A 21,664-nucleotide genomic window follows, 5' to 3' on the forward strand; every position below is an offset into this window, starting at 1 on the left:
GGGACTCTGCTGCCTGGCACTCAGCCTTACCTGGACATGTGCTCCCGCTGGGGTCTGTGTGCCTTCTCCAGCCCTAGTTTGGTGAAGATTCCCACCAGCACCATGACTGCTACAACCCCACAGATGATGTAGACAATAAGGTTGGTTTTATCCCGGGTAGGATCATGCAGAGGGTCGTCTATGCGGGAAGGAGGCTTCCCAGTGTTCATCCACAACGGCGTCTCATAGTTTGTGCAGGTGCTTTGATCCAGCCTTGTCTTCTTGAACTTGCAGCAAAACCTGAAGCCACAAGTGCCACAGCAGAAGATGAACTCCCCCGAGCTGCAGTTAAAGGGGGGGTCCCACTGCCCCATCACGTCAAAGTAGCCCCTGCAGAAGTCTGGGGTGGGAGGTGGCTCGGAGGGGTCTATCTGTTCCCCGAGGCTGGAGTGGTTTCCTCCCGAGAGCACCACAAAGCTCCCCAGCTGCTGGCCAGCTTTTTCCTGAGCCCGGCACACTAGCGTTAGAAGGTCCGCCACCAAGTAGCCGAAGAGCAGGCGAATAAAGCCTTCCATTCTGCCTCCCAGCCCCGGCTCAGCGATGCTGCTGCCGCCGCCGCCGCTCGAGCTGCTGGATGCTGCGCTGCGCCAGGAGCTGAACATAAAGGGGCTCCGTCAGGGGCCGGGCGTCCGCTCAGCCCGCGCTCGCCTCCAGCACCACGGACAGCCGCGAACGGGCCGGGCAGGGTCCGCAGCCCCCGCGCAGGGTCCGCAGCCCGGCTCCGCTCCGCTCCGGAGCAGCGAGCGCGCGGCACTTGTGGAGCGGAGTGCGCGTGAGGGGGAGCGCGGGAGGAGGAGGAGGAGGAAGAGGAGGACCGAGGGGTGGAGGTGGCGGCGGCGTGCGGGGCACCGCGCCGGGCTGGCGAGAGGGGCGTGGAGGGGCCGCCAAGCGGGAGGGCTGAGGCGAGGGCGCTGCAGGGGCGGGAGGAAGAGAGAGGGAGAGCGAGGAGCCTCCCCGCGCAGCCTGGTGCCAGCCTGGGGCGCCGAGGGGCACCCACCTTCCGCTTCCCCGCGGAGCCCGGCGCGGTCTCTCGCACAACTCCCTCACACACACGCGGCGTCCGCCGAGCCCCGCCTGGGGCCGGGCTGCCTGGGCAGGGCGCAGGAGGCTGGACGGACCTGCCGCGGCATTCAGCTACCGGGGAAGGGAGATGCGCCGTGGCGGGCGGGCGGGAGGGCGAGCGTGGTGCCAGGGATGAGAGCCCAGCCCGTCCTCTGAGGCGGCCGCGGGAAGCTGCGTGCCAGAGTCGGGGCTTCCCGCCCGCCTGTCCCCTCCGGCAGCCCCGCTGAGGGGCCGGCGACTTCTCCCTCCCTCTCTCTCTCCCTCCCTCCCTTCCAGCACCTCTGTGGGGCTCTCCCTCCTCACATCAACCCCGCTGCAGAGCCGACCCCCACCTCGCTCCCCTCACCGCTCCCCTCCATCCCTTACATAAGAGACTTCCCACCCCGGCGGGCGCTCCCCACAGGTGCGTCTCCAAAAGCGCGGGAGCGCCTCCTCGTCGCCCGCCTCCCTCAGCCCGCCCCGCGCTTAGCGGGGTAGCGGGCAGCCGGCCCGGGCTGGACTGGGCGAGCCGGGGGCAGCTCCGCGGCAGGAGAGCTCCTCTGCCGATAAGCAGAGCGTTCCTTCTCCCGGGAGCTCCTCTCCGAGCGCTCTCCGGAGACACACTCACCTGCGAGGCAAAGACAGGTGCCGCGGGCGGAGCGGCGCCCATGGGGCCGCACCTCTGCTAAGGCCGGGCGGGAGCGGGCGCTGCCCTGGCCCCGGCGTGCCGAGCACAGGTACGGCTGTGCTCGCAGTGCGTGCTGCCGAGCAGGGCTTTGTCTGCTAAACATGAGCTGCTCCTGCACATCATTTATTTAAAAATTTCCTTATAATGTCAGTCAGTTGGCTCCAGAGGACACGGTGAGGCAGCGGGTTGTTTGCGAGATACAGAATTGAAATAACTTCCCCCAAACAGAGAACTGACTCTGGGAAAGACTTTTTAGTGATTCGCTCTCCATCCCTGTTACTTAACTCTCTCATCTCTGTCGTTTGCTTCGGCGGTAACCTGTGCAAGTAGCAATAATATTATCCTGAATACTATGCTGCCACCAAATGTAGGAAATAAGCCCACTATGGCGTGATTTAACAGTGTGGGCTGGTGCTGAAAGCCGCTTCCCTTTTCCTCGGGGCACGTCTGTGAAGTTTTTTGCCGTGGCCTCGCTGGCTGCCCTTGGCTCTGGGGAAGGCTGGTGTACTGGGGCTCTGCCATGGCAGGCTGCCCTCCCTCTCCCTCTGCATCCCTGGCGCACTTCAGGAACTTGGGCCAAGTCCGTGTGGGGTTGTTACACGGTAGATAAATGGAAAGGTGAGGCAGAGGACAAAGAAGACGTTTGGAATCGGAGACAGCTGTAGTTAGCTAATTGTGATCCTTTGCCTTCTTTTAAAAATAGACTCTAAGTACAGTGATGATTCCACTGAACAGTTTGACAGTAAGCCTGGCATCTTTGTCCAGGAGGTAGGTTAGAAAGCCCCTTTATTTCTCAGTAGAGAAAAACAATCAGTCCCAGCCAAAAACCAGCCTTTCTAGGTTTTAATATTTAATTATCTTAAAACCTCCACCTCATCAACATCCCCTTTCAAGTCTCCTCTGAAATCTTATCATTCCTCCCTTGTGTATACTTCTCTCTGCTATTTATTATTTAACACTTTGTGATGCAGTTTGTGCTGAAAATACTGCAGAAAATGAACCTTTTCCATACTTATTATTGCATCTAGGGACATTTAAGGTCCAGACTGTCAAGCACTTAAGATTATGCAAGTTTCTCTGTTGATTTGACGGCTAAAAAGCTGCTTAAATATTTTGCATGATTAGTGCTATACATGTGCAGAAATAATAACATCCAAAACCCATTTTTTTTATGGGCTATTAATCCTGACTAAACATGGTACAAGTTTCTTGTTTTGCTGAGTTCCTAGGGTTTTCCTTAAGAATTCCCCTACAAAAAAGAAGCCCAAAGGGTTTAGGCTAGGACCTGACATCTATGGGATTCAGGTCCGTGAGATCAGAACTCAACCCTAAGGGGCATGTGCTTGGAAAAAACAGGGTTATCAAACCTCCTTGAAAAAAAAACTGTTTTCTATAGCAATAAGAGATTTTTGGATCAGACCCATGGAACCCAGAACTCATAAATCATGTTGTCCTTAATTAATTATAAGTTACTTTAGTTGTTGTGCTGTCTCTGCCAGTTAGTTGTATTCGCAGTGAAGTTACTTTAGCTGCACCATCTCTTAGAATTCTAATAGTGAACTGGAGTTGCTCTAGATTGGGGCACAAAACTTTTTTACTAGACCTGTGTCAGTGTGCTTTAATGGCTCCATAGCATATAGTTCTAAGAATACCTGCATGACCAAAATATAAACCCATTAGTTACATTAATGGAAATAAAACTAGTTGAGAGAAATGAGTATTACATAAAGTACTGAGGCATATCTTGGGTCATTGTGTGATTTTATAAAGCTTTTCACGATAAAGTCAGTCAATATATATCTCATTTATTTCAGCTGTGCTTAACAAGTTGAGAAACATGGAAGATTTCCCAGTGTTGCACCATCATCTTCCACTTTCAAAACTTCAAGTATTTCAAGACTTCTCTTTTTAACATTGCTTTAAGGCAAGTAATAATTACCTACTTTTCTACAGATTTATCCCATAAGGAATGTTCATTGCCTCTGAAATAACTGAAAGTATGAATGTTGCAACCCGAACCTCAAGAATTCTCTTTTCTCAAGTGCATATCCATTTAATTAAGTGGAATTCTTATTTTAGACACCAGCCGTATACAAAATTCTTGTTATATTTCCCCTCTAATTTCTTTGACTTGTTTTCACCAAGATGATGTTGATCAATGACAATACTTGTGGTTCAGCTTTAACCTAGAAAAAGGCACCTTTTTTGATAAATTCAGTAGCAATGTATACTCATGTCACATGGAACCTGCACATACACTCATGCTCTGTTTCTTGAATTCTGTGTGGAATTGTACATAGAACTGATTCTTGCAGGATGTTTATGTAAATAAGAGAGTTTAAAAAGAGTAAAATTAGAAGACAAAGTGAGTCAACCTGAATGTTGAGGTGGTGGCAAATATGAAGAGTATAGAACAGTCAGACCATATGGAGCAATTGCAATTACTGTGTTCAAAAACCTGTATTTAATTTTTGTTGGTAATGTGTTGATCATCATTCAAGGTTGCATCAATCAGCATTGATGCATCCTTTGACTATTTCCCTGATTACTTGACAGAGAAAGTAGTCCTTTGCTGAGCATTCAGTCAATGGAGCTTTCTAGCCAATCATTAATTTCCAAGAAATGTCCTACAGCTCAATCATTATTATTAACAGACATTCCAGAGCTGTGAATATCTGTCAAGAAAAGCAGCTATACAGGCCTGATCTCAGGCAGTATTGATGTGAAAGGTATTTTGTGATACGAAATGTCATGTGGAAACTGGAATGAAGCAGTCAATGTCTGTTTCCTTGGTAGTCATTTCATGGTGTAGTGGTTTGTCTGGATGTAGATACAAAATGTTTTGCGGCTGAAGAACAGAAGAGGTGATGATTCTTCTGTGCCAGGCCAAGTGGCAGCAGGTTTGCAATCACTGTCTTTAAAAGAACAGTTCAGTGGTGGAAGATGTCTGCTGGGCAGTAGTGGGTAAACTTGAGACCTGGAAGAAGTGTCTTAGCAGACATGAGTAAAAGAACGCTTTCAACAAAGAGTTAAAGTGTGTTTTACCAAGGAGGCTACAAGTGACATAATGTTTATAGTTACTGAAAAGAGTCCTATGATTCACAAATGCTGTAAACACCCTGAATCACACAACACAGACGTTCATTTTGAACAGTTCTACATGCTTGATTTAGTGTAGATCAGACAGCCTTATTTGCTTCTACTAAGTTCTGTCACTCCTCTATGAGCAGTGTCCTTCCCAGTGGTATTAGTCTTGCTGGGTGGTTAAAATGCATTTATAGCAAACACTTGATAAGCCTTTGGTCTTTTAACAAATAAGTGCAACCATTAGTGTATCAGTACAGCAATGTGTAAAATCCCAACATACATTTTGTTGACGCTAAATACACTTCTGCTTTATAAATAGTGAGCAGACATCTTATAACTTACCTTTCCCTTTTCATTAAAACTGATGCACATACAGACTAGGACAGAAGCAGCTTATTCTTAAAATTTAATGGATTCATAGGAGTTTTAACAGGAACATCTCACAAACATTGAGAATTTCTTTGTTATCGTCTCAAAAAATATACTTTGCACATAGCAAAGTGATCACCATCAAGAGATTTTAATGAGCCAAGAGGCGCTGCATTAATGAAAAACCGTGACAGACTTGGTTTTATGGCTTACTGAGGAGGAATATAATTTATTGCAATTCTATAATATAGAAATTACCTTTATAACCTAATATTTTTCTCTTCAGTCTTCTTCAGTAATTTCATGGGTTGGGCTTGACAGTAACAGCAATCACGATTGGAGTGGACTTCATGAAATCCCAAGAATTCTTGTAGCTCAGCTTAATTCAAAGGGAATTCAGAAGAAATCAGATAAATGTAAAAGGCAAATAGAGTACTTGCAAATAAATATACAAGAGGAAATACACGTATAGTGCAAATATCTTCAGTATACAGCAGTGGGAAAAAAGTGCCAATACATCTAAAGCAGCTTCCAGCAGTGTAGCTGAAAAAAGATCTGTGCCCTCAAGTTTGCCTGTTGCACAGTTACTGCTCTGGAAAGCTGACAGCCAGTTTCTCTCTTCGGCAAAACTGATGTTACTTTTGAATTGTAGCAGTATTGCAAGTACCTGTGATCAAGGTACGTTTCTGCTTGTTATAAATTAGACTGTCATGGAATTTAGATCTGGAATGATTGACCAGGTGTCTGAGGATCACTGCAGCAGACAAGAAGGTTCTGCAGATCATTGCAAACTTGTGCCAATAAAATCTTTATCTTGTTAAAAAAAAAAAAAAAGCTACACAAGATCAAAAAAATTGGAACTGCTTTTGTGTCTTTCCAACTGAAAAGAAAACCACCTTTGTTCCCATGAGTTCAAATTTTCAAGGCAGAAAGGAAGCCTTTCTAAACAGGCCTAAAATAGCATTAAAAATTGTCAAGGTTAAAGTGAGTATAATAGGCTGTGTACTGTCCCTGAGCATAGAGAAGCTGTGCTTTGATATAGAACAGGACACATAGGAGAGAAAATTTTCTGATCCTCTGCTGTTTGACTCTGGCATATGTTAGACCAGGTGAGGAGCTGATCTAACCAATACTTCTTTTAAAACTCCTCAGTAAGTGAGATAAAGAGGTAGACAAGTTTAGTCTACAATGTGCATTCTTCAGGCCTGGAACATCCATGGATGGAAGGCATAACAAGAAGTCAAATCAATGAGTCAGTTAAAGTCTGCCAGTTTCAGCGCTAATAACCCTCAAGGGCTATAGAAGTGTGCTGTAAACCTCAGAACTGAACAAGTTGCTCTTCACAGAAATGTTGCTGTATTACTTAACTAACAAAATACTTTAGCTACCATATATTTTGCATGTCTTCCAAAATGTTCCATCAAGCAACCAAAACCAAAAATTCTTACTGAAAATTAGACCTTTCTAGTGTGCTTCCCTGATAATAAGCTTTAATGATGTCTCCCTGTATCACTGTCACAACATGCCCATCAAGACCTTGATGTATTTTCAGTCTTAGATATAGTACTAATATATAGATGCAGGAACTTTCAGATTTATGAATAAGAAAATTTCTCTTGACAGTTCCATTTTTAAAGGATGCTAACTGTTAAAAAGATGCTCCAGATTTTAAAATGCCAAGTCATAAGATAGATTAAATAAGTGGTACAAAGTAATAATGGTCAGAGTTCTGTGATACCATTTAATATCTGTGATACAGTTATCAGAATCAGGTGATGCTGTCACCAGTTTTCAGGTGGCTGTCACATTCACTTATGTGACTGTGGGCCTGGCCAAGAGTGTCAGATGTGGTTGCCAAAGGTTAAACATCCACGGACCAACTCAATATCTACTAAATTCAACAACTGTCTTTTCACTGATTTAAAATGGAAACTGCACTGCACTGAGTGATTTTGCTCAAGAGATGCTGAATAATCACAGCTTACATGAAACCACCAGATGTCTGAGTGGTCAGTACATCTGAAAACCGGGTCACATATTTGAAAGCCTAATAATGAATTCAGCAACTAAATTTAGGCCCATATGTTGGAAAGCTGTTGACGTGCACAAATACACACACAGGTTCCAGACCATGCTTTTAGGCAGATGGTAGCAACTGTGCCTTCTTGACTCCACTTGACAGCCAACTGTAAAGAGCAGTGCTAAAACTGGCTCCAAAGGGATTTGCTTCTCTGTCCTTTAGCATGATAGCTAGTGAGAAGAAATAACCTATCAGCCAGGTATACTGACAGATGGGTCAAAAACCCAGGAAGATTTCAAGGTGGAAGAGTGAATTCCATTCCTTATGTTTTCTTTCTAGACATTCTCCTAACAATGCTAACAGCATTCATCATTGGTATTTCTGAGCACAGTGCAACTCTGTTACACCTACATAAATGCAATATCTATCTAGAACATCTGTCTAGGTACTCTGTTATACTATCTTGAATGAAAAGGCATCAATCTAATTTCCTTGCTCTTTGCGTAAAGCCAATATTAAACTGAAAATTTAATGCTTAGAGTAAATAATGTGCAGCAGAACATTTTTAATATATTTTGTGGTTTTATAGCATATATTTGCCTAGAGGTTTTTTTATTCTTGTGAAAGTGCAGTGATCCCACAGCTGGATAAATAATAGGACAAATAAAAGGATTTTAACTGCAATGTGAAATGCACATCAGGGAGTCTTAAGAAGTTCTGCAAAAAGATGCTGACAGCAGATTCATGTGGTATCATTGTTGTAGTGTTTACTTAAATGAGCAGATTATCTCTAACCTGCTAAATATAATCTAATGTTAATAACATATTTAAGATATCTGTTCCCTAATACATATATTTTGGAGATTATTGAAGAGTACAATAAGGTTAAATACAGTTTTATCACAAAACACTGGTATCTGAGTGTACAGTTTCAGAATTGATTGTTTAATCTGTAATCAATATAGGCAAGTAACTCAGGAGTAAAATGTAAAGAAGCTGTAAAAGGAATATTTCAGTGTAATATGGAAATAATATATATATGTATATACTTATATATATATAGTCACATATATATATGTGACATATATGTATATTTACACACAGACACATCTATAGGGCCAGTTGTAACAGAATACTTGGTAAGAGGACAACTCACAATTTTCTTGGGTGTGTGTGGGAATTAGTCTGTCATTCACTCCCACACACCTGACAGAAAGTTGGCCTTTTTAAAGACAATTTTGTAATATCTATACACCTTGAACACCTCAAATAGGATTTTCCAGTTTAACGAAATTCACTCCGTGAATTTAGGGATTGATCTTCCTTAAAAATAAAAAATAACAAAATTTAAAAGGAAATTGCTCGTAATTTCTATGCAAACTAGAACAGATGACACGAGCCTTGATAATATGATTAACAAAGAGATAATTTAGATGGTTGAACAATAAGATTACTTTCCTACATAAACAATGCAAGTATTTCAACACATAAAATGACCATAAGTTAAAAAGAGCGGATATCTCATAATATCCAATTATCTCACTTGTTTCTGTCATAATGTTTAACTCAAGTTAACACAATAAAGAAAACACTAAATCACTTGTACAGCAAGATCAGAAATAGATCCTCCATATAAAGCCTCAGCCTGGGTCCAGTTTTCAATTTTTTTTGTCTCATTGCATAGGATGTTTTTAGTATAAGGTCTGTTGGCTACCAATAATTAATTATTGATAGCTGTACACAAAGTCTTGACTCATTATTATTAACAGGATTATTACCATTAAATTCAATTGAGTGAAGATCTCACTCTAAGGAACAAGATTTTATAAGCTGATTCTCATTGAGATGTTATTATAGAACATAATATTCTCTTTGTTTCAATGGGGCAATTTTATAATGCTAGTGTTCTTCATAATGAAAGCAAACCCAAAATCTAACATTAAAGGCTACAGAAAAAAAACATACAGTAAAAGGTAAAGGCAAAAATACAAAGGCCAAAGTCTGATGCTTATTCTGTGAGAAAATGTAGAAATATTTAAGGAAATAATATTTCCACATACAGTACAGCTTTAAGCTCCAGCACATTTGCTGTATTTTCCTGAAAATATATTCAGCCAGCTCTCAGGTGTCTCTGTGCATCAATCCATGGAAGTCCAAGGGAGGCACATTCTGCTGGCACAGGGATCAGGAGAGCTCTCTGGCACATACTCTCAGGGAAGCTGCCTGCACTGCTGGGGAAACCAAGAAAAATCAGCAGTGAATTCAACAATTCTTGTTTCCACCTCCCTGCCTCTGTCCAACCTAAGCATCTTCTCTGTGCCCTGTGTAAGAGGATGAGGGCTCCTTCTCACTCCCTTCATGACCTTTTACTGACTCCACCTAGAATTTTCTGGGACAAGAGAAGGGTCATCTCTATATCATGTACAGATACAATTTTCTTGGCAACTGACATACAGCTGTGGAGTTGATTTCCTGAGGAATCTCAGCTCCTTAAGAATAGAATGTAAAATCCCTTATTTTCACCACTTGTTCAATAATAATAATAATAGCAACAACAACAACAAAGCCATCCCTCCTTGGACTCAAGGAGAAACTACAGAGCCTTTACTGTGGTTACACTTAGAACTTGTAAAGGTGTTTTGATACCATGGTGATGAAAACAGCATAAATGCCAAGATAGACGATGTATCCAGCTGGCACCTCTCCCTCCTCCCCCACACATCCTGGTGTTCACCACAACAAGTTTAGGATTTTGTCCTAAAAATCTGTTGAGTCCTGTTGGTCTTTACAAATTTACTTGCAGACATCACAAAATGCTCTCTTCACTCGGATTTAGTCTAGGCTGTATGAGAGGCGCATGATTTTCTTCAGAAATGACACCCATAGGATATAATCTCTTAAAAAAAAAAACAAAACAAAAAAAAACCAAAACAAAACTCTAAAACCCTAGCTGATAAATAAATGTGAATTCTCCTTCTGGGGGAAATAAAAAAATAAATAAATTAATTAATATATCTAGATCTATAGATATATAGATATACCTGTCTGCTCAGTCAGTTTAGGAAAGTTTTACCCAGGATGGTACTATTATATTTGTTCAGGTGGGATTTATTGTTTAGAAGCTCAGACAGAAAGTCCTCTAAGTTAACTTCTACCTTGTAATTTTTCTGTTTACATCAGATTTATTTAAGGATGAGGGGATTTGGTTTTTTATCTAGAAGATGAGATAAATTCTTGCTAGACTAGGTTATGTAAGAACCCAGAAATATTACAATTCTCTTTTCTCACAGAAAAAGTGTGAAAAATAATAGCAGTCTCATTGATTCACTAAATCTTTTTCAAGATATTTACTAACTCTAAGTTTTAAATAGTAAACAGTGCTATTTTAAATTCACAAGGAGGTAAGAGAAAAGGCTGGAAATTCTAGTACCAGCCTGTTTATAATATAATAATTTCTGGCTGACAGCAAGGTAACAGATGCTTCTTCAGGTCAGAGCTTCTCAACCTGTTCCTAGGCAAGCCTTCCATCCTTTTTCACACTAGCTGGACTTCAATTACTGTGGCACATCAAGGTCATGAACAGCCCACGTGCAGATCTCTCAATCCTTTAAAATGCACAGTGGGAGGGTCCCTACTATTACTACTGGCTTACGAAATTGCACCTGCACAGGAATGAAATTTAGCCTTAAATAAGCTATTTGTTCAGCCCCAAAAGAATTTGTTGAAGAAAGCTAAGAGCAAACAGAAGTTACAGTTTACTATAGTTTGCCTGAAAATAAATATGTAAATCAACCTGGTTTTTAGTTAAGTTTGACCTTCTCTGGAGACAAATTAGTCTTGAAGGTTTTTAGCGATACAAATGGAATATTTGTTTTCCCAACTGCCTATTCCAACAAGGACTGCAATGATCTCCATCTAGGTAAGCTTGGAAGTATAATTAGGAATTCACTTTTGCTAGAAGTTCAGCACTAGCAAATTCCCACCAGCTGAGAATTCTTTACTACTTTTTGCAGAAATTATCATAGATAAGACAAGATTAGATAAGAATTGCTTGAGAACTGATGAGTTTAAGAGGATAAATTTATGCATATTGTCATAAATATTGAATGCAGCTTGTTGATACAGTATTACATCATATTTTGCACATCAAATAGTAAATAGTAAATAGTAAAATCTTCACCCATTAAATCAAATTAATCCATCACAGTTTTTATATATTATATATGTATTTTGTATATACATATATATTGTATGCATAATATGCTTTGTCCCCAAAGTCAGTTGCTCTGTTCCAAATGTTTGATTTTAAAATGTTTTTCCATAGTGCTTGTCTTGGAGAATAAATGAAGTGCAGATTCAGATACATTATTATATTCTTAGCATGCTGAGGTCTTAAGGTGTTTAGAAATATTGTGGAACTGCAAAAAAGGCACAGTCAATTAATTCCTTCATTTGAATAATTAAACATTTTAAATACTCACTCAATACCTTATGTTCAGCTCTCGATATATTATTAATAGTAGCTTGTACTGCGTGCTGCAGGAGACTGTTAGGCACGTGATTCCTAGAACCTGGGGAGGAGAACATTTCCTGGCACTATGAATTTACCTACCCAATGACACAGTTGTCTTGTTCTAATTCAAACGTGTTTCACACCTCAGTAATTACTCCATATGAATGTTGTGCTTTTACTTTAATGAAAAATTCAGCACAGTTAATTATTCAAAAAAAAAATTGTTACGGTTGATGAATCCATCCAATTGCATTCAACAAAAACGCTATTCACACTTCACTATTTTTGAGCTGTTTCTGGTTTACCACTCATTCCAGTACCATGATCTATTATAAACTAAGTCCACAGGATAAGTTCATGACCATGGGTTTGTGGCCAGACTCTGTGTTATCAGGATGTCATGGCTAAAGAGGGTTGTTTATTTACCACAGAGTACATTTGGAAGGGTTGGCTATAGCATCTCATTTGTAGCCTAATGTTGTACACAGCCTTCTGCAATTCCTTGCTGCATATTCCTGCAACCAACTGGCAAACATCAGGGTGTTTTAGTTTTTAGTTTTTACTTTAAGGGTGCCAAGTCATCTGTAGAAGAGGCACTTGAGTTAATTTCTATATTTTTCCTGATGTATTTGGAACATATCTTTATTGTGACCATCCTTCAGGAAATGTAGGAATGGATCAATAAGACCAAGCAATATTTCTGTGAATAAAGTTTTACTTCTGCATTGTTTCAAAACCAGAAGAAATTCAAAGAGTGGGAAAGCCACTTTTCTAGTGTCAATTAGTCTGGATTTTTATGCTTGGACATTGGACCCTGTTACATTTGTAACAGAGGTTTTAAAAATACTGGAGTGTTAAAAATTTGAAAGAACACTGGGAATACAGACAGTGTTTGCTGTCATTGACTTAGTTGTTATGAATAAGTACAACCGGAAGGAATCTGAAAAAAACTGCACACACGGTGAAGGAGGCTAGTAGTTGAAATGTAGGGTACTACAAAACAGGTGGATTACATTTGCCTTGTAGGGCATGCAGTCTTGTCCTCATCTATTATTAATTTTAAAAGCAGAAGCTTTGTGGTGCATGTTATGTCTTCACTCATAAATCAGCTTTTGTGTGCTTCTACCTGTCTCCAAATATTTTGTTATCTCTTTTTACCCAAGGCCTGTAAAACACCTACAGATCTTTAGATCAGGAATCTGAGGGAAGTGGTAAATGTAATTCATTGCTGAGATAATACTGTTGAAAAATGGATCCTTCTGCTTATCTAATACAATCATTAATGGAAAAGAAAGGTTCTTGAAATCCTGAGAAACAAAAGTGCTAGACACAGCTGAAAGAGAGTCCACACTGAAACCTAAAAAAAATCAAGTACTATTTCATTTTCAAATCACATTTCCTACAAATTAAAGTAAGAGGTTTGTAATAGCGATAATTACCTATTCAGCATCCTTCATCAGTCTCTGAACTCATTTTCTTCAGTCATTACTTGAGTGAAAACTGACTTGAGGGTCATTTATGGTAAAATTAATCTGTGCTTTTCCCAGAGTACCTCCTTTGTTCACCTCCAGCTTCAATTACTGAAAAACATTTTGTTTTATAGAAATCTGTGGCAAAATAGATGCATCCTTCATAGTCATCCTATTTCAGGAAATTCAGTGACTGCTATATTAGTGACATCACAGATGGTAAAGTTAATTTTAAGATCTACTTCACATGCAAAACCTGGCACACAATATGAGTGAATACTAATGTGTAGAAGAGTTGTATGAAGAGTTTAGGGAACATAAATCATTCTCCAAAGCAGCAAAGATTTCCTGAACCACCAATGCAATTTATTAGGCTGTATTTCGAGGGGAGAGTAGTGGCAGAAGGGGACTCAGGAAGGCAAATCAACAAGAGGATTTATTTGCCTCATTGATATACCACTACTGTTTCCACTTCAGGAAACCTAAGTGGAACCTTGTCCACTTAGAGGACATTCCTGTGGTCAAATTTCACTCTGTAGAAGAAGCTGCATCTTTGCAAAGGGGTATGACAATGAGTTCTCTTTCACAGTTTTCTCATTCATCTGATGTCACTGTTTCTCTATATCCAGTTTGTTATATCCTGTCAGGTGGTGAGGTACATGTGCTTCTGAGAAATATATTTGGTTAAAATTCAGGTGAACAAGGAAAATCCCTTTTCTGAAAGAGGATGAAATCTCTTTATAGAAGAAAAAGGAGGTATCCATTTTATTCAAAACACCCAAATTACTTGTATGCCACTTGTAATGTAAAATTGAGTTTTTCCAGACTGAAAAAAAAAAAATTATGCTTTGAGCAAGAAAACAAAGAGACTCATCTACTACACTTGCAACACATTTTGGATTAACCAGTGTAACAGGAAAAGACCAATGCCCTGTTGTATGCCCAGTTAAAAAGTATCAAAGTGTTCTGACTGTTTACTGAATTTTAATACTTGAAAGATTGCTGCTTCTTTTGAGTTGGTTTTTTGTTTTTCGTTTTTTCAGAAATAGCAACTGTGGTCAATGATCATCAGGGGTTTTATTTTTTTCTAATAAGATATCATTTATCAGCAAAGAAGGAGAAAGCAATCTCAAGAGTTATCTATACAGAGCCATAAAGTAAATACTAATTTTTCTTCCAGTTTTCTGTTTTTCTTGTATATTAATGGAAAATCTATTTGTTTCAAATAAGAAAAGTCCAACAAGTCCAAATTTGAGATCAAGTTCTGATATAAAAGGTTTTAAACTTATATTTTCTTCTTAGACCAAGTCAAACAGTATATACCTGAAACCTGTAGTACTCCAAAAACACAGATATCTATGTAGATATATATAATAAATAGTTTCTACAAATCCATTTCTATTCCTAATTCCCTTCAATTTGTGACTGAACAGGTCTTGATGAGCAGCAGGAATCATAAACCTTAGATAGTGGGCAACTGCTGCCCAATTCTGACAGGAAAAATTCTGGAGAACAGTTAAGTCAGAAAGTTCTTAGATAGCTCAGGATGAGGTAGCAATCAATTCCAAATAGCCCTGCTGGACTCCTATGCAATTTTTCTGTCTAGCAGTTTGAATACAAACTCATGACCCAAATATTCATGACTTTTCAGGAGCAGACACTGAATGTGAAACATGGACAAACTCTCTAACCAATTAAAGTTAGAAAGTGTATGTTTATTACAACGTTGGGAACACCTGGGAGAAATCTCTTACAGGCATGTGCAAAGTCCACGGGGCTCCTGGCCTCTTTTATCCATGAAAACCTTACATATTCATATAATTATTCACTATACCTATACATATGCATTACCTAACTCCACCTACCCCCACTTTATATTATAATGAGCTTAAGGTCCTTCCGCACCTGCATAGCTCTTTTCTGCAAATGGGTTGGTGGGTTTCAAAATGGGTCAGTGGTCTCTTAAGATGAAGTCAGGGATGACTTCCTCACGTTAAACTTTTTACCTTTGTCTTGTTGACAGTCTCTTTGGTCTCATGGCCCTCCACATCCTGGTTCTGGCTCATTTCTGGGCCCAGGTACAGCTATAGTTTCTTATCTTCACAATGGCTTATGTTTCTTGTCTCCTACAAACACAACCAAGTCAGGCAAGTACTATATTGTCTTAGCTTTACCTAGCTCCATCTGGTAATAATAAACCATCTACATAGTTTCAACTCCTCTAAATAAGCTCTTAATCAAAATATATTGCTTCTGTTTTGCGAGCTACATTCTTAGCTTCTAAGTTTTTTTAACCCTTTGATTCAAATGTGTCAAAGATATGCACAGATCAAATAATTCCTCCTAGTCTGGCTCTCTCATTCACTGGAGTCTTTACTAGTCACAACTTTCAAATTTGCTGCTAGCCCAGGTCTCAATCACTCAATGAAAGGTGCAAGTTCTCAGTGTACCTGAAAATGAAATCTCAGGACAGGGAATTCTAAAACCAGAGGCACCCTGAATAAAGTAGAATTCTTGAATAATTGGGAGCACAGAAAATTAACAAGACATCTTCAAAAATGAGCAGTAGCTCTAGATAGAACCTGTATCTGTGTCAGAAATTGGAATTCAGTGTGCAAAACAAATTGAGTTAAATAGTGTGTTTAACTCATTACATCAGCTTTTATATCTCTCATAGTTACAGTGATTCAAAGAATATATTACAGGTTTCTTGAACAAATGGAGCCTGCCCACACTAAATGAGTCAGATAAAAATCAATTACATTGTGGATTTTTAGCTGTGGAAATAATCAATGTCATCATTGTTCCCTTCCTAGCAACAAAATATTGGTCCTGGTCAACTAATCCTTTTAAGCAGGTCTGTGCAAAACATTTTTAATATTTTTTATATTATTTTGTGGGCCCTTTGAAAATGGAAGACCATTTGATGTTGAGTCCAAATATTAACAGAGCCTTTTTTTTAACACTGCTAGCAGTAATTAATTTTTAGTGTAGTAATTCATTTTTGTTTGTATTGAAAATCCAATCTTATGTTTTATCATATTCTGTAATGGTTTAGGCTCAGATTGCTAAATTTACTTGTAATGGCATAGCCATCCTGGAGTCTCATTCTCAGCAATGCAGCAGGACATAGGAGTGGACTCCTAAGAGTTAACTACTGTAGGTTTTCAGAACTTACTGATTTTTAACCATTAGCTGTTCCTGGGGAAGGAGAGGCGCTGTGTCCCATGCCAAACCTTCCAAAATGTTGCATTTGCTATGAATGTTGTCCTTTTCAAGGACTTACAGGGAGAAGAGATTCTTGAAAAACAGACAATACATTATATGCACTGTTTATTTTTAGCATGAGTAAATCCATATTCTTTCTAAACAAATACAATTATGTGTGATCCTTTTTCTATCATCAGGTTTTATCAATTTCCATTATTTTCTCCAACTTTTCCCTCAAGGACTCATATATATCAGCAGGCACTGAAAACAGATGTTGATACTGCTGTGTGCGTTGTTTACACCTCCAACATTCATTGGATTCCCTGAATTCCAGATGGCACATAGTCATTCTATTCTATATATAAGATTAAAATGGTTTAGTTTCAAATCTGCGTATCTGTCTGTGCTGTAATTTTAATTCCAATGTTAAGACCAACCTTGTTATGTCCTTTTCACCTTTTGTACTCTTCCAGTTTTGTTCTTTGTCGTCTTGTCATTTGCTGAGATTGAATTTCTTAATAGAGATAGTAAATTTTATAATAATTTAGTTGTTTCATTAGTACTTTATCGAGGTCCCTCAAGGTGCATACAGTCTTACTTTAAACTGCAGTAAAAAATAAGGTAGCATCTCTGTTACTGGATTTTTCAGAACTTCCAAGAACTGTAAATGTTGGCAGCATGATCTAAAGCACACTCGAGTAAGTATTCCAAGATCTGGACTCCACAGATCTGCACTATTCTATTCACAGTCCTTACTAAGCTAAACCTTATAAAAGAATTTTATTTTCAAGCCTACATTTCCCACTTTTAATCTCTTATTTTCAATATACTGCATGCCCTCCCAGAATGGTACATTTCCCTCTGTATGTTCGCACTAACTCTATAAAATTAGTAAAACTCTCAATTTATACTCTATAAATAAGAGGAGACACGTGCTACTGTAAATTATTTATTCAGTGCCATTATATTCATGATACTTTGTATAACAAATCAAGTCCTATGACAAAATTCTGATGCTTTATCTAGGCCCCATCTGGAATGAGTCCATGAAAATCTATAATTAAACCAACATAGATCAGTAGTAACTTTAAATGACTTAGTCATAGTAAAATGAGTTTAGCTGTATAGCATTTGGTCCATGAGCTTGGCTTCAAAAATGCATACTTCAAATTTGGCAGAGTAAAGGAAGCAGGAGAGAGCTGAAATCCCCCTCCTGCACACACAGTCCTGATTCTCAGTTCTCACGTTTATAAGCAAATGTTCCTTTATTTCTGCAGATGAAAACACTTCTGCATTCAGGATGTAAAATCGCAAGAAAATGTATTTCAATTACAAAATTAAAATTTCTCATGGCATCCTCATTACCATAAGTAATGCTCAAGGTGATCTAAGATGAAAGGATTCCACTTGAATAGGAGGCAACATAGGCAGGCTGCACACTCACCATCATCATCACCTAGAAAGAGCTGAGCATCCTGAGCTCATCCATGACCCATCCTGCAAAGCCATCAAATATAGTACTGACAACAGAATTTTGTAGAGAAGAGCACCCTATACATGTCTAGAAAAAAGAAAGCTGCGAAATTAGAGACTTAGATAAATCTAGATAATCTTACAAACCCCATCTCTGCCAGGTCTGATTCAATCTTTCAGACATGCATAACTTGACAGCAAACGTGGTTGCCTTTAGCAACACATCCAGGTTAAGTAAGACAAAGGTAATTCAGGTGTTGATCACAATCTCATGTCCTTGTGCTCCAGAACCACACTATGCTGTCTTGCCAAAACAACCTACATTTTTTGGCTGAATCTTGATGTTATTTCACTTGCAAAATTAATCCTGAGTTTAGCTGAAGTCATGCAGCAGACATATATTCTGGTATATAGCTGCTCAGCCCTATTAAGCAGATGAGAAGTAAATGGAAAAGAAATAGAAGAGGTAAAAAATTTCTTTGCATGACTGAGCCAACTGCTGTTATATTAGCATGAGCAGTTCCACCACGAGACTGTGATCACCTCTTCCTATGATGGCATTGGGAAATTTAGATAGGCTGCACCTGAGACTCAAAAATTCACTTTAGTTTTTATTTGCTTAATATACCCCATGCTGCCTCATAAAGAGGGGAATTGACAAAAACTACTTAATAAAAACTAATTCCCCTAGCGCTTTCCATCTAATGATCGTCAAGCAGTTTACAAGTAGGACTGAAGCTGTTTTTACTTGTGGATAATAATACACACATTTTAGAGATGGAAAAGCCATCTAGCCATAGGAATGTATTTTAGTTGACAACATTAACCTTACCTAGCATGTTGCTGCAGATTCCACACGATGAATAGAGGCATTCAGAAAGAACTCTGCATGTTGCACCACACAGAATAATGGGATCCCGGCTGTTCAGCTGGGAAACTGCAACCGTACTGTTGTTCTTGTATGGCTGGGTCAAAAAGGGATTCTAGGTCAGAAGAGATAAAGAAAACATTGCCTTGTAAAGGGTCACGCATATATTTCAGTCCTCACCTCAATGTGTAGCTTGGTTCTGACAGAAACAGGAACTGTGTGGGCCTTGGTCCGTGCCTGCCACAGGGCCCACAGCCAAGACCAGGGCAGGACAGGCCGAGCTAGGGGCCCTGACAGCACTGACACACTGGATATTTGCTTTTTCTGCATAACTTTTCTTTTTCATAGAGTAGTTGCTGGTAATATCTAAATTTGGGAGCACGTTTAAACACTGCGGAAACCTGACGAGAACAACCCATGAAGAAACAAAGGAAGGCTGCCAATGTTTTTAGACACGGTGTTACTTCAGTTCGCAGGTTAGGAACAAGCTGAAAATGTAATGTATGATGTAATCTATTACTTTATTATAATTCATTTAAAAGCCAGCGCATCTTCGGGGCAGGTTCCACCCGAAGCCGCCCCCCGCACATGGCGGTGCCGGGAACCTCCCAGCAGCATCCCCTGCTGCCAGGGCTCGCCCCGGAGCCTCCTGACCACCGCTCCCCGCTGCCCCCTCACACCGGCCCACAGCCTACAGCGCGGCCGCAGCGACCGAAGCGGCCGGGCCCGCGAGGCCCCCCGGGGCCTCCCGCCCGCGCCAGGCGCCGCCCCCGGCGGAGGCGGTGCCGCCCCCTCGGCGCCCGGGCCCGGCGGTGGCAGCGGCCACGCGGGCCGGGGCGATGGCGGCGGCGTTGGGGGATGCGTTCCTGACAGCCCGCGGCAGGACTCTGACCGCCTTCCGCCCAGGTACGGGGAGCGCCGGCCGAGCCGCGCCATCGCCTGCGGGCTCTTCCCCGCCGCGCTGCCGGGCGGGAGGGGCGTGCGGAGGGAGGCCCTGGGCTTCCCCGGCGGCGGGAGGGGCTGCCGCCGGGGAAAGGGAGGCGTGGAGCGCCGAGGCCTGGGCCGTCTGCCGGCGAGTCCGTAGCGGGGAGCGGGGGGCACCGGGCGGCCGCAGCGCGGACGGATGCGGGGCTGTGGCCGCCTCGCTGCCCCTGCTGTGCCGGAGCGCGCCCGGAGCCGCCCAAGTTTGTCCCCACGCTCCGTCTCCCGTGAAGGTGCCAGTATTTCTAGCAGTTGGTTCGTTTTAAAATCTTTGTCCGTGCTGCTGAACGGGAAAGCTGCTGCGAAACTCTTGGTACCAGCACTGTGCTGTCCTGTGTTTGTACCTGTAGGGGTGACCTAACAGGTTACCGCTGGGTCACTGTTCATGGTGCTCAAACGAAAGGCAGCCGTAGAGTGGTTCATAACTTGGTAAGATGCTTCTTTCCCTGGGGTGCTTAGCTTCGGTCAGGCTGGGAGTCCGCAGCGCAGGTGCTTCCCTGGCCCTTCCCTGCTGTGCAGAAGCAGCAGTGCGAACCCTGGGTTGCAGCCAGCCAAGGCAGACGTGCTTCCACACCTGCCGGGTGGATAGGGGGACGAGGCCGAGCCAAAGGTGGCAGCCGCCTGTAACAGCTGGTTCTTGCTTGTGGCTAGGCACAGAGGAGCACGTTGAACATCTCAGTGTATGCACCTGTCTGTAAAATTCTCCCAAGGATGGAGGTTCTGCATTGTGCCGGGGTTTTTCAGGGACACAGCTGTGTTAAGGAAGCATTTCCTATGGCCATGTATAGAAGGTCGTCTATTTCTCTGTATTTATGAATTTCAAATTGTATTGGTTTGGTGAGGTTAGCAAGGCTATACCATCCCAACAATTTTGTGGTCTTTTCTTGGGTTGCACTGGAAATATTTGGCTTTGCTTGTTGCCAAATAAAGAAAAATCACCGACTCAGAGCATGTGAAGTATATGTATACAGCCATTCTGGCAACCTATTAATTGCAGATGGTCTGGTTGGCTTGGAACAGAATGCCTAGCATTTGCTGAGGGGACAGATGGCAGACAAGCCATCTAGTTAAATCAACTGTATAGTGAAATTTTTACAAAAGGAGTGTTCAACAGCAGTGTAAAAATTTCTGAATAAAAACTGTATCTAACTCCTTGAAAATTTCCTTAAACATGGAAGAAAATATAATTTGGGAATCTGTTTTCCAGGTATGCTTCTTTCTCCTCAAGTGCCCTTGTTTGGAATTCTTTAATTATTTGCAGTTGGTTACTTTTAATCTTGTTTAGGATTTGTTAGGCTATCATAGTCCAGCTACCATCTTTGGGTGCAATATTTTTTGTAAATAATTCACTTGGGTCTTTCTTAAGAGGCTAAAGTTCAACACAACATTTTAATAACTAAATGATTAGAAAAAAAAAGAGAACCAAGGGCTGATAAAACTGAGGCAAAAATTCACGTGGTTTAAGATAAAAATCAGTTAACTGTTTTGTTGCTTTTCTCAGTCTTAAGGTTTCACTCCTGTTAAACATTGTTTTATCCACATAAAGCATTTACCGCCACTACTATGGCTTGGCACAGTTTCCTTTCAAAATTTGAAAGCCACTATTGAGACCTAAGTTTGCTTTTTTTCTTACCACCCTTTCTGCAATGTTCCTCATCCACACCCTCTTCCCTCCTGGTAATTTGTTCAGTCTGCTTTTACATAACATAACCTGTAACCTACTCTAATTTGCCCTTGATGTGGGACATGTGAATTAGGAGCTTGAGGTGAGGGATTGAAATTATCCATATAATCAATGAGGCACAGTAGTAAATAGTGTATAAATACCCTACCTTCTTGGGACCTTTGTATGGTTTGGCGTTACTTTCTAAAATAAATTATCCCTTTTCTACCCATGTGAAATTTT

General features: G+C 41.1%; 2 protein-coding genes across 6 annotated transcripts in view; one reads left to right on the plus strand and one right to left on the minus strand.

Annotated features, from left to right (window-relative positions):
* SHISA9 (shisa family member 9) overlaps positions 1 to 1,747 on the minus strand; it is a 175,940-nt gene extending 174,193 nt beyond the window's left edge. The window contains exons 1-2 of one of the 3 annotated variants that reach the window (XM_088064125.1): positions 1,709 to 1,747; positions 31 to 633 (exon numbers count right to left, since the gene is read on the minus strand). In XM_088064125.1, the coding sequence (XP_087920251.1) occupies positions 31 to 554 (524 nt within the window). In that variant the 5' untranslated portion in view covers positions 555 to 633; positions 1,709 to 1,747. Of the gene's footprint in view, positions 1 to 30; positions 759 to 1,036; positions 1,124 to 1,708 lie in introns of those variants that run through there. The other 2 variants (XM_088064124.1, XM_005522898.2) reach the window with 2 other exon arrangements.
* A 17,827-nt stretch (positions 1,748 to 19,574) lies between these two features.
* CPPED1 (calcineurin like phosphoesterase domain containing 1) overlaps positions 19,575 to 21,664 on the plus strand; it is a 40,594-nt gene continuing 38,504 nt past the window's right edge. Inside the window, exon 1 of one of the 3 annotated variants that reach the window (XM_005522900.3) lies at positions 19,575 to 19,683. In XM_005522900.3, the coding sequence (XP_005522957.2) occupies positions 19,617 to 19,683 (67 nt within the window). In that variant the 5' untranslated portion in view covers positions 19,575 to 19,616. Of the gene's footprint in view, positions 19,684 to 19,862; positions 19,992 to 20,166; positions 20,188 to 21,664 lie in introns of those variants that run through there. The other 2 variants (XM_088064385.1, XM_088064386.1) reach the window with 2 other exon arrangements.

This window comes from Pseudopodoces humilis, chromosome 18, assembly GCF_049639895.1.
Source record: "Pseudopodoces humilis isolate 2021_Gansu_Grassland_sample_001 chromosome 18, ASM4963989v1, whole genome shotgun sequence".
NCBI classification, from domain to species: Eukaryota; Metazoa; Chordata; class Aves; order Passeriformes; family Paridae; genus Pseudopodoces; species Pseudopodoces humilis.